The following is an 11,337-nucleotide window of genomic DNA, read 5'->3' as shown; positions in this document are numbered from 1 at the left end:
CAGGGGATGGCTGGTCGCTCTCCTAAGTTTTGTAGGTTAGTATAAACGCAGTCTAATTACAAAACAAATTTCAGATTCCGCCCGAAAACCGCGAGACGAATCTTTTGAGTCTAATTAATTCGTTATTAGCACATATTGGTTACTGTAACACTTAGGGCTAATCATATCCTAATTAGGCTCAAAAGATTCGTAACATATTCCCGTAAATGTGTAATTAGTTTTAATATTTATATATATTTAATGTTTTATTTAAATGTCTAAAGATTCGATACAATGTTTTTGGAAACTACACGGGCCAAAAGAACAATGCAAAGCCGGTCCCAGTTGAATCCAGAAGCCAGTCCTTTCATACCTTCCTCAATCCTCATTGAGTCTTTTCACATACGGAGTCAAGGATTTATAGACAAGCAGGTGAAACTGAAACTGAGATAAATAGAAAAAAATAATTTTATCATCTTTGAGTAGGTATCAGAAGGTACCATTGTTTTATATATAAAATTTGATATCTCTTGATATCCTATATACTAGTAGGTACCAAATTTTACAAAGAAAATAGTACCTTATCAAGGATGGGAAAAATGCTCATAAAAAAAAATCTGCGGGTTTTCAGCTCCCTGATTCTTTTTCTTAAATCTGCGGGTTTTCAGCTCCCTGATTCTTTTTCTTAAAATGTCTATACTGTGAACTGAACGATCCGTCTGCTATAACTTTTCATCCTTCACCGTGCGAGGAAAATGATATGGATCCACTTATTCATAAAGTTCCTGTAGACTCTTGATTGCATTCCCTGATCAGCTTGTTTACTGCCGGGCCTACCACAACTTGATCGACAGTGTTAGTTTGGGTGCCTGACTGAAGTAGTGCAAAGTTCAGACGGTGCAAAACTGCTACTACTACATAGCATTATTTTCAACACGAAAAATAAATATACTGTATTCAATGGTGGATTTAATGAAACTAATTAGTGTTGTGAATATTAGTGCATTTTTAATTAATAAATTTGGTCAAATCTTAAAGAGTTTTGACTTAGGACAAACCTAAAGACCTTCTTTAATCCCTGTGCGAGTATGTGATGAACTACTTGGCTTTCTTGGGTTTGAAATTTGAATTGTGCATCGCAGTTTCAGTTTTCTTATTTACCGCAAGTTGTAGAGGTATCAACTCAGCGAGTCGTGCAGCAGCGGCAGCTCTGGCGCACCCTGTATGCAAGTGGTGCCTAAGATTGTGTACACAAGGCAACTTCAACAAGACTCACATTGAAGTGAAAGCAAGCAGAGCACACACTGACACACATGCTCTTGCTCTATCCATAAACTTCACTCTCATAACAGCAATTCCATTTCCATACGAACGTAGTAACAGTGATGAACTGAACACATGGAAACAAACATAGACGCACGCAATTGACGGCTGCCTGCCTGCCTGCCTAGCTAGGTAGGAAGCTCGCAGCAGCCATGTTTATTTACTGCTAACAGCAGCAGCAGCAGTAGGAGTAAGCAGCATGATTAATTAGCAGTTGGGCCTGACGTTGCACGCCCTGACGGCGCGCTGCGCGCTGGGGCTGGTGACGTAGCTGCTGTAGGAAGGGTCGCGCGCGTACTGGCACAGGCACGGCTGCTGCGCCCGCAGCTGCACGCAGCACCCCTGCGTCGGCGCCATGCCCAGCATGATCGCGCTCGTGCACGGGGACAGCGCCGCCGGGTTGCACGACGCCGCCGCGCTCGCCGCGCCCGCCGCCGCCACCGCCAGGACGAGCACCACCACGCACAGCGCCACCGCCTTGCGGTTGCCCGCCATTGCTCCCCTCCACTCGCTCGAGTGCTTGCTTTTGCTAGCTGATCGAGATGATTGAGATAGATGGAGAGTGAGTATTTGCGATGCGATCTGCTGCATTTGTAGGGTGGGTCTCGAACGAACGGGCGGTGCATTGCATGGGCGAATCATGGGCAGAGACTGGGCACGGTGGCACGGCCATGTGCATGCACCGTACCAGCTCGGATGGATGCGCGGTGGTCGGCCGGAGAAGGATAAGATATATAAGCAGCGCCGGCTCGCCGGCGGCGTACGTGCATCCCGTCGGCGGTCGGCCTCCTGCTTATCCTGCTACAGTACGCAATAAATGTGTATGGGTCTGACTATGGCTCGGCTCAGTTTCTGGTTCACGTGTTGCCCTTGTCTGTTGCACTAGCGGGGGATTGTTACTTTTTCTTGAATGAAAAAAACAGAGAAATAGAAAAAATAAGATTCTGACAGTAATGTAATTGTAAAACAGATTTTTTTCCATGAGGTTCTGTCTCTTGTTAAATTTTCTCCGAAACTTGTATGGGAAGATGCATTCCATAGAAATTTCATAGGGTTCATTCTCTTGAATTTCTATGAATTTCCTTTGAATCAAAGGGGGCCTAAAAGAAAGAGCAATTTTACTATCCTTGAGACCTCAAGGTACTAAGAATTTTAGTACAAATTTTTAGTATCTCAAGTTACCATATTTTTTATACTAAAAAAGACGGTACCTTGAGATACTTTTTAAAGGATGATAAAAAAACTCTCTGCTTTAAAAGTGCGGTACCAAAAATTTATAGTCTTGATACATTGAGCTACTTTTTAAGAATGATAAAAAAAATCCTTTTATATAGGATGTACTATGTCGAAACTAACAAAACAAGAGAAGAAAAAACAACAACAAAATAAGAGAAGAAAAAACAACGGCAAAAGAAATGAGATAACAAAAAAACACGTGTAGATCGATGTGTTTGCAGCGAGCGTCCGCTACTGCGTTACAATACACACCATCCGCCGTCCACGTTTGATCACAACGATCATATATACGTAAAAACTGTGCGCATAGCACTATTGGACAACTAGTTATATTAGTAAATGGTACTTCGTGCCACGCTTTAAATTTACTGTTGTTTCGGTTTGAATCACCCCAATAATTCATTTTAGCCATGGCTAACTTCCCTTTTGACACAATTATGAGCATATACACAGGAGTTCGTCGGTGTAACGAATATAATAAATTTACTCAGTCCAAAGAGAAAATACAGGATCAAAGCTGATCCAAAGAGAAAACGACTCATATAATCTCACACTTTTTTATTCAGCTAATTCCCAACTAATAACCGAATAATACCGATTAAACATGTGTTAAATTTGCTATGGTTTCAGTTTGCATTATTCCAGAAAACTCTCTGTAACCATATCTAACTTTCCTTTTGACAGATTTATAAGCATATAGATAGGAGTTTGTCGGTGTACAGCTGATGCTTTTTACGTTTGTTGATATGCACTGAAAAATTGGCGGGGGTGATCCAAACCAAAATAGCAGTAAATTTTGAAAAGATAGGATTAAAGATGATCTAGAGTGAAAACGACCCATATAATCTAACGCCTTTTATTCGGCTAATTAATTCCCAACTAGTAACCGAATAATAACAGATGTGTTAAACTTAGCTATCAACACAAGCCTACGACTCCCAACGTCAATGTCGCAAATCATACCATATATCGTACACGCCAAAACTAGCTTACTTTTTTTTCCCCAGGATGAACACATCTTTTCGTTTTCTGTGGTCTCTAGCTGGTACAGGTGAATAGCTGATAACGTAGGCCAACGTATTCGCTCGTGTTCCTTCTGCTATACTTATACCCTATGGCACCGTTTTATACTGTAGTTACACTGGCACTAGTTTTTTTTTTTTGTGATTATTTGAGTTTTTCGTGAAAAAAATCAAACGACACATTTACAAACAAAAATTAATTTATAAATCTGATTTTAAAAAATAATAAATAAAAAATTTATATATGTATTTTTAGCGATCTAAAAGTCAATAATGAAAATAAAATTTATAAACTCTAAAATTAACTTTAAATTTTATATTAAAAGTTTAAACTTATAAGTAGAACCATAAGCGAAAAGACAAATATACTTAACTTTTTACTCCTATATTGCAGCTACACTGCTGCTGCTAGCCAGTCCTTCCCGAGCTCTCGCCATGGCCTCCAGCGAGCAGCAAGAACACGCAGCGGCACTGCTCCGACCCGAGGTCTGAGTATTCCTGAACACCTCTGCTAGCTAATATCCCTTGCCGACCTTCACTAATGTAGTTTGTTCGTTTGATTTCTCCTCGGTTTCCCTGCATCGATATGAGTCACTCTTGCCTGAACTAGCTAGCTTTGTCTAAACTTTGGCTGGGGATTTTTGGTTGCTGAAGGTAGAAGAAGCACACACCACGGATGGGTCTCTTGACATCGATGGCAACCCGGCGTTGAAGCATCGCACAGGTGGATGGAGGGCATGCCGCTCGATCGTTGGTAATCTTAGTCTCATGCCTTGTCTGAATTTTACTAACCTCTTTTCATCTGCTGGCCAATTGCTGCTGATTAATGTTCTCCCACACTTCGATCGTGTGTTCTTGTTTCCAAAAAAAAAAAGAAACAATCTTTTCTTTGTTCATGTGGTTATCTGAGAGATGCTTATTGTGCTTGTGGATAGGCACCGAGTTCTGCTACTGCCTGGCCTACTACGGGATCTCGTTCAACCTCGTCACCTACCTCACCACCGTGCTGCACCAGAGCAATGTCGCCGCCGCCAACAACGTGTCCAACTGGCAGGCCGCCTGCTTCTTCACTCCGCTGGCCGGAGCCGTCGTGGCGGACTCCTACTGGGGAAGGTACCGCACCATGGTCGTCTCCTGCTGCGTCGGCGTCGCTGTTAGTCGCTTCATCTAACTCGATCCCCACCTTCAATCGGTCGCCGTATTTGGCCATGAATTGAGCTCAAGTTTGGTCTCTCGTCGATCTGTCTGTGCAGGGCATGGTCATGGCGGCTCTGTCGGCGCTTCTGCCGCTGCTGATCAAGGACGCATCTGCTCTGTCCATGGCGTCTGCTCAAGAGATCGTCTTGTTTCTTGGCCTGTACATGGTCGCTTTCGGGCTGGGTGGCCTCCGGCCGTGCCTGATGTCCTTCGGCGCCGACCAGTTCGACGACGGCGACCCGTCGGAGCGCATGAGCAAGGGTTCCTTCTTCAACTGGTACGTGTTCGCCATGAACTGCGCGTCCATGATAGCCACCACCGGCATCGTGTGGATCCAGGACCACTACGGGTGGGCGCTGGGCTTGGGGATTCCGGCCATGGTCCTCGCCGTCGGGCTCTCTTGTCTTGTCGTGGCTTCGCGGGTGTACAGGTTTCAGACAACCAGCGGTAGCCCGCTCACCAGAGTCTGCCAGGTCGTCGTCGCCGCTGTCTGCAAGTGTAACGTCACGCCGCCGGACGGCATGGCCCTTCTCTACGAGCTACCGGAGGAGGCGTCCTCCATGAAGGGAGTTGAGAGGATCGAGCACACCGCCGGTCTCCGGTCAGTTCGTGTCGCTCGATGAATCCAGTGTTTGTGGTCGTATTCGTTTCCACTTCCTGATTCTTGAGATGCATCTCTGCGGTGATCAGATTCTTTGACAAGGCCGCCTTCATGATGGCTTCGGATGAGGAGGCGGCGCCGCGCGATCCATGGAGGCTTTGCGTCGTGACGCAGGTGGAGGAGCTCAAGATTCTCATCAGGATGCTGCCTCCGTGGGCGTGCATTTCCTTCTTCTACACCGCGCTGGCGCAGACCTTCTCGACGTTCGTCGAGCAGGGCATGGCGATGGACGCCCGCGTCGCCTCCTTCCGCGTCCCGCCAGCCTCGTTGGTCACCTTCAAATTGCTCACCATCATCGCCTTGATCCCTCTCTACGACCGCGCGTTCTTGCCGGCGGCCAGGAGGCTCACCGGGAGGGAGAAGGGCATCTCCAGCCTGCAGAGGATCGGCGCCGGCCTCGCCATGCCCGTACTCGCCATGGCCGCCGCGGCGCTGGTCGAGACGAAGCGCGCCCGCGCGGCGATGGAGCCGACGAGCATCCTGTGGCAGGCGCCGCAGTACGTGCTAATGGGCGTGGGCGAGATGCTCACCTCCATCGGGCAGATGGACTTCTTCTACAGCCAGGCGCCGCCCGCCATGAAGACGGTGTGCACGGCGCTCGGTTTCTTGGACATCGCCGCGGGGAGCTACCTGAGCTCCCTCATCCTGACGGCCGTGTCGTGGGCGACGGCGACCGGCGGCCAGCCGGGGTGGATCCCCGACGACCTCAACGAGGGGCACCTTGATCGCTTCTTCTGGATGATGGCTGGGCTCAGTTTGCTGAATTTCGTGGCGTTCACCAGCTGCGCCATGAGGTACAAATCATGGAAGGATTGTTGATATTTCTGGGCCTTTTTAGAGGCCTGCAATTCCGGCCCAATCGTATGGATGGGCCTGAAATTATTACGGGCCTCTCAAATAAGTGTTTGATAATTAAGAATTGATGAAGATGTTGCAATAACCAAAAAAATATTTTAGGCAATTCATAGACATTATTCTGACTGTACTGCATCTATGTAATTACAAAGGGGAAAAATACAAGGATAAAAAGAAATGGGGCTTATGTTCTACTACCATTAGTTGCCACCAATTTGGATTTACATTTAAATTTCTGATCAACAAAGGTGCTCATTCTTCTCCTCAGCAAAGTTAAACATTTGCAGAGCTTAAGAAGGGAAATAATTAACTTCTTGCCACTCTTAGAAATGACACTAACATATTTGCCACAGGACTCACATGTCATAGACACATGAGGGTCCACGTTTCATAGACAGCGGGTGGTAAATATGTTATGTATCATTTCTAAAAGTGGTAAAAAGTTAAATGTGCCTGGTATTTAACAGTTGTTTGCTGCATATGGTGGTGGAGGCTTGCTACTGTTCTGAATACAATCAGTCAAGCCACCAACTTCCCAAGTACAGGCCAGTGGATGAAGTTGAGCACTGGCTTTGGGGGTGGGGTGTGTCAAATGGTGACAGGATGGCCGGTTAGCAACCTAGCTGGAAAGTGCCTCCAGTTCTCACTCTCTTTCAACTTTTCCAGTGTCCCCTTGCAATTTCCTATGTTGAAGCTAGCAAGTTCATATGTCAATCTTTGTATATTTTTTTCCTCCATTTGCTAGTTGCATCCAATCATGGAGAACACTTTCAGTTAAAGTATTTTCATGGCCTAATTGGTCTGAATCAATAGGAATTCATTAGCCCCCATCTTTTTACTTCTGTTTATACTTAGGTTTTTTTATCATTTTTAAAAAGTACCTTAAGATACAAAGAATTTTAATACAAATTTTTTATACCTACCTTGAAATACATTTTTAAGAATGGTAAAAAAACTCTTATACATAAGCCAAAAATTTAAATTTTCAACCTTAAATTTGAAGCTAGTTGTGGAGTTTTTTTTACCGAAGTTTATTTTTCAGTACTAGTTTTTTATCGTAAGAATACGTATATAAATATTTTATTTATAAATTATTTTTTATTTATAAATATACTGTTTGATTTTTTTTATTTTCTTTTTGCCAAAGGCTGAGGCTTTCACCATCACTGGCTCCCATAGAACTGGTGCAGAAGAGGCTCTGGTCTGGTGCCCCAGATTCCAGAACAGACAGAGCCGTGGATTAGGAATCCTCTCCTCTCCCACCACCACTCTCCTCCCCTTCCCTTCCCTTCCCTTCCCCCTCCCTTGGCTGCATCTCGAGCTCGTGGCTGGCCGCTCCGCTCCTCGCCCCCACCTCCCCTTCGTGATCTCCACTCCGCCGGAGCTTTATCTCTCTCTCTCTCTCTCTCTCTTCTCCGCCGCGCTGCAAGGGAGAACTGAGGATTCTCTCCCGGGGCGTCAAACCAGGGCAGGTATGATCCGTGAACCGGCCTGAATCTTGTTTCCTTTTTTTTTTTGGCCCAGGGCTTCACTGCTTCTTGCGATTTTGCAGGGGGGGAAGGGTGAGGAGGGGATTAGGGCAGCGGGTTTGGAGGAAGCGCCGGCGACATGTCAGGAGCGGACACCGACAAGGTTCGTCGTTGTTGAGGCATCCGGCTCGTCCGTAGTAGTACAGTGCGTTGTTTGGGTTCATGTAGAACGCTTGATGATTCTTGCTGGGTTTGCTGCTGAATTGGTTGGTTCCTGTCCACTGTGTTGCCCTCTTCACAGAGGATGGGATGCGACGCCACTCATGTTTCATTTGCGATTATAGCGACCGGCAGACAGTGGCATTATAACCTTCTAGGGTTTGTGATCACCTGTAGTTAGCAGGGTCAGGGGTAATCTAGGATTGTGATACCCTGCCAGCAAGCTAGTAGGTTTTAGGTTAATCTTGTATGTTCCCATATTGCGTTCAGCCTGCAGATTTTTTTTGTCTAACAGGTTTGAAATTATTAATGCATATTCAGTTGAGCTGATGGATAACTCTTGTAGCTAACAACTGTTTTACAGGTCCGTGAACTTATAAATTGCTGCCTCGAGCTATACATGGACAAGAAAGAAGTTATTGATGCTCTCTCCCGTGAGGCAAGGATAGAACCTAGTGTTACACAACATGGTAATGCCCCTATCTCATATGCCAAAAGTTTCTTTTAGCTACTGCCTTACTTACAAGTTGGTCTGAGGTTTCAGAACTGGCTAGTAATAGTGCAGTTCATGCATAGTTGGATGTGTGGTTATCTTGTTGCAATTATGATTGTGGAATTGTGGGCGTATGCTGGTTCATACACATGATTTAGGTAGAAACCATGTCATCAGTTTTGCAGCAAGCACTGTTATATGCTTCATATTTGTACTTATCCTGTTCTCTCTTCGGACCTATTAGATTTCAGGAGGCCTCTGTCAAACAGAAAAGTGAACACAAGTAGCAAACCATTTATATCTATCTCAATTTGCATCTTTTTTGTTCATTCTTGTTGTTAATATCTTTTTGTTTCCTGGGGAATGCTATTGACATTGATTTTCTTTTTGCTCGTTCCAGTTTGGCAAAAACTTGAGGATAATAATCGTGAGTTTTTCAAAGCATACTATTTGAGGCTGATGCTTAAGAATCAAATAACAGCCTTCAACAAGCTTCTGGAGGACCAGTTAAGGATTATAAATAAAGAATACCATCCAGCACCTCCTTCTATGCCTCCTCCCAATGGCTCCAACGCAAACCTATGTAAGGCATTTTTTCAGCCCTGGAGCTTCTAGCAATGACTGACACATAACTGGAGTAGTAATGCAATACACCATCATTGGAGTGTAGAATGATTAATAGATGATTAGTTCTTTGGGAGCCTGAAGAAAGCAATATTTCTAGCGCAAGCTCAAGTTTGTATTTGTTACAAGATGACATGGTTGCTCAAGAGAGATATTTGCTTGTGTTTACTTTCCAGTTTCCTTTTTTTTTTGGGAATGGCTAGGCATTTAGTTGAGTGCAGACTGCCCTCTTAGTGGGTTGTATCATTTTAATATGGCTTCTGTTTTCCTTGTTTCAGTGAAGAAAAATCCATGCTTTTTAACAGAGTCTACTCCGATGCCTGCAATGCCAGATGATGTAATGTGCAATGGAAGTTCCAGTGGCATCGTAGATTGCACACAATCCAGTGATCAATTAATTTATGCTGGTAAAGACATTCAGGGCCTTCATAGTGGCATGGATGCTTCCAGTTTGCTTCCAGTGCAGAATGCTAATTCTGTGCTGTATGGTGCGGAAAACGGGACGACAATTAAGACGGAATCAGGCTATTCGAGCAATCGTAATTTTGGTTTCTGCGGGAATGCTTTCCTGGAATCATGTCAGTCAATAGGTGATGCATCTGGTGGATCCTTTAGCAGTTCAGAGTTGAACGGGCAACCTCTGGATGATTCAATTTTGGATATTGAATCATCATCGTTTGGCTTCTTGAGTCAGCTTCCCCGAAATTACATATTTTCAGACCTACCAGAGGATTTCAGCCAAAGTGCTGGTACATTCTAATGGCAATGTTGATTTATTTTTCTTCGTGATTTGAGTGCTTTTTTTTTTTACCTCATACCATTGTTTGCTTTACTTATGTTGCAGAAATATTAGACAACTATGGCAAGGCACCATTCCTCCCCTCTGAACAAAATAACTTTTCAGACTCTACAGGTGGAGAACATACAGGTAATCGTTGTACCCCTGTTCTTCCTGTTCACATCTAGCATAATAATAGCTCATACCACCATCTTATGCGTGCGGCCTAGCAATATGTTAATTAATGCAAGACAAATCAAATAACATGTTGTTTCCTGTATGTCTGATCTTTGCAATGTCATTCATCTCGTGTGTGCAGGTTGAGCTTGCCATCGGGCATCGGCAATCTGTACAGGACATATTTGGGAAGGGAAACTTATTAGCCTTTTCTTTGCTAATTCCAGTATTCTAATGTGACAGTTTGGATGAGTTGTCTCTCCAGAGCATGTAAGGGGATCTGCCTTCCCATATGCTTGCTGATGGTATTGTAGGTGTGCCTTGTAGGTTGATGTGGTTTTGTAAGACAATCATTAGAAGCGGTTCTGCTGAATCCACAGTCCATGAGTTCATGTACTTCTCCGGCCTGCTTAATCCCAACTTCCCAAGTCAATGCTGAAAAGGGTTAGCGTGTCTCACTTGCAAGTGATTGTGTTAACGCTGCCATGATTTGCTCTTTGAATTTTCATACTACTACCTAAATGTCCATGCATTGGAACGGGTCATGTACATGTGCTAGTTTTGCGAGTAAAGATGGAAATGGATCACACTCGAGAAGTTGTTCAAGATTTGGCAATGTGCATTTGATCTTCTTCTTTTTTTTGCCCGGGTGTTCCATTTATCCGAGTTCTGTTGGCTCTCATGTGCAGTGGCATGCTGGGCACAATATGAGAAGCGGAGAATCAAGATACGTTGATACAATCTCAGTGCGAGAATGGTAAAAATCTTATGATAACCTCTACTGGTATCAATGATAGCAACATTTTCTGAGAGTATTTTGTTATCTGATTAATTTCGTCTACGTAGCCCCTGTTTTAGGTTCTACAAACATCATGGGCTATGCGGCCAGTGGGTTTCAGTTTTGTTTCTTTAGAAATCGTTAGTGGGTTTCAATTTTAAAGTGCATTACAAAATAGGACGGACGACCTGGCCCTTGCAGCCACAGATTTACTCAAAGGAAGGACGACTGATAAATTACTCTGCTCGCTTTGTTTCTAGCTTGCAAGTGGGAAAATTACTCTGCTCACTTAGTTTCATATTAAAGATGTTTTGATTTTTTTGTAAAGTCAAATTTCTATAAATCTGACTAAAATTATAAAATATAGCAAAACTATAGTACTAAACAAATATGCTCACACTACATTTAGTTTTGTATATAATAAAACTAATTTAGTGTTGCAGATGTTGCTATATTTTTCTATAAATTTAAACAGAGATATCTTACAATATGAAATATGAAATAGATGGAGTACTAAATAAATGCA

The 11,337-nt window shown here is 43.9% G+C and overlaps 3 protein-coding genes across 4 annotated transcripts; 2 read left to right on the top strand and 1 right to left on the bottom strand.

Moving 5' to 3' along the window:
• Positions 1–1,295: 1,295 nt before the first annotated feature.
• LOC102712639 (probable non-specific lipid-transfer protein 2) lies at positions 1,296–1,839 on the bottom strand. The gene has a single exon (XM_040525068.1). The coding sequence runs from the start codon at positions 1,795–1,797 to the stop codon at positions 1,510–1,512; it is 288 nt and encodes a 95-aa protein (XP_040381002.1). The 5' UTR covers positions 1,798–1,839; the 3' UTR covers positions 1,296–1,509.
• A 2,156-nt stretch (positions 1,840–3,995) lies between these two features.
• Positions 3,996–6,450, top strand: LOC102712366 (protein NRT1/ PTR FAMILY 8.3-like). The gene is made up of 5 exons (XM_015838534.1): positions 3,996–4,046; positions 4,215–4,314; positions 4,496–4,713; positions 4,814–5,358; positions 5,448–6,450. Exons 1-5 carry the CDS (start codon positions 3,996–3,998, stop codon positions 6,235–6,237), a joined length of 1,704 nt encoding a protein of 567 aa, XP_015694020.1. The 3' UTR covers positions 6,238–6,450.
• Positions 6,451–7,487: 1,037 nt separating this feature from the next.
• Positions 7,488–10,641, top strand: LOC102712089. 2 transcript variants are annotated; one of them, XM_015838920.2, is made up of 7 exons: positions 7,488–7,745; positions 7,826–7,905; positions 8,326–8,431; positions 8,855–9,037; positions 9,411–9,827; positions 9,923–10,006; positions 10,176–10,641. In XM_015838920.2, exons 2-7 carry the CDS (start codon positions 7,882–7,884, stop codon positions 10,178–10,180), a joined length of 819 nt encoding a protein of 272 aa, XP_015694406.1. In that variant the 5' UTR covers positions 7,488–7,745; positions 7,826–7,881; the 3' UTR covers positions 10,181–10,641. The 2 variants fall into 2 exon arrangements, with proteins under 2 accessions (XP_015694406.1, XP_006656461.1); XM_006656398.3 differs by having other exon boundaries at positions 9,357–9,827.
• Positions 10,642–11,337: the final 696 nt, after the last annotated feature.

The sequence above is a fragment of the Oryza brachyantha genome, chromosome 6 (assembly GCF_000231095.2).
Source record: "Oryza brachyantha chromosome 6, ObraRS2, whole genome shotgun sequence".
Lineage (NCBI taxonomy): Eukaryota > Viridiplantae > Streptophyta > Magnoliopsida > Poales > Poaceae > Oryza > Oryza brachyantha.
Note: the sequence above shows the minus strand (reverse complement) of the source record. Positions and strands in the feature narration are given on the sequence as shown.

Coding starts and splice junctions, on each gene's coding strand:
- LOC102712639 (XM_040525068.1), bottom strand. CDS start 1,797: ATGGCGGGCAACCGCAAGGCGGTGGCGCTGTGCGTGGTGGTGCTCGTC.
- LOC102712366 (XM_015838534.1), top strand. CDS start 3,996: ATGGCCTCCAGCGAGCAGCAAGAACACGCAGCGGCACTGCTCCGACCC. Junction 4,047..4,214: donor CGGCACTGCTCCGACCCGAG/GTCTGAGTATTC, acceptor TGGTTGCTGAAG/GTAGAAGAAGCACACACCAC. Junction 4,315..4,495: donor GGCATGCCGCTCGATCGTTG/GTAATCTTAGTC, acceptor GCTTGTGGATAG/GCACCGAGTTCTGCTACTGC.
- LOC102712089 (XM_006656398.3), top strand. CDS start 7,882: ATGTCAGGAGCGGACACCGACAAG. Junction 9,038..9,356: donor TGGCTCCAACGCAAACCTAT/GTAAGGCATTTT, acceptor TCCTTGTTTCAG/TGAAGAAAAATCCATGCTTT. Junction 9,828..9,922: donor GGATTTCAGCCAAAGTGCTG/GTACATTCTAAT, acceptor CTTATGTTGCAG/AAATATTAGACAACTATGGC.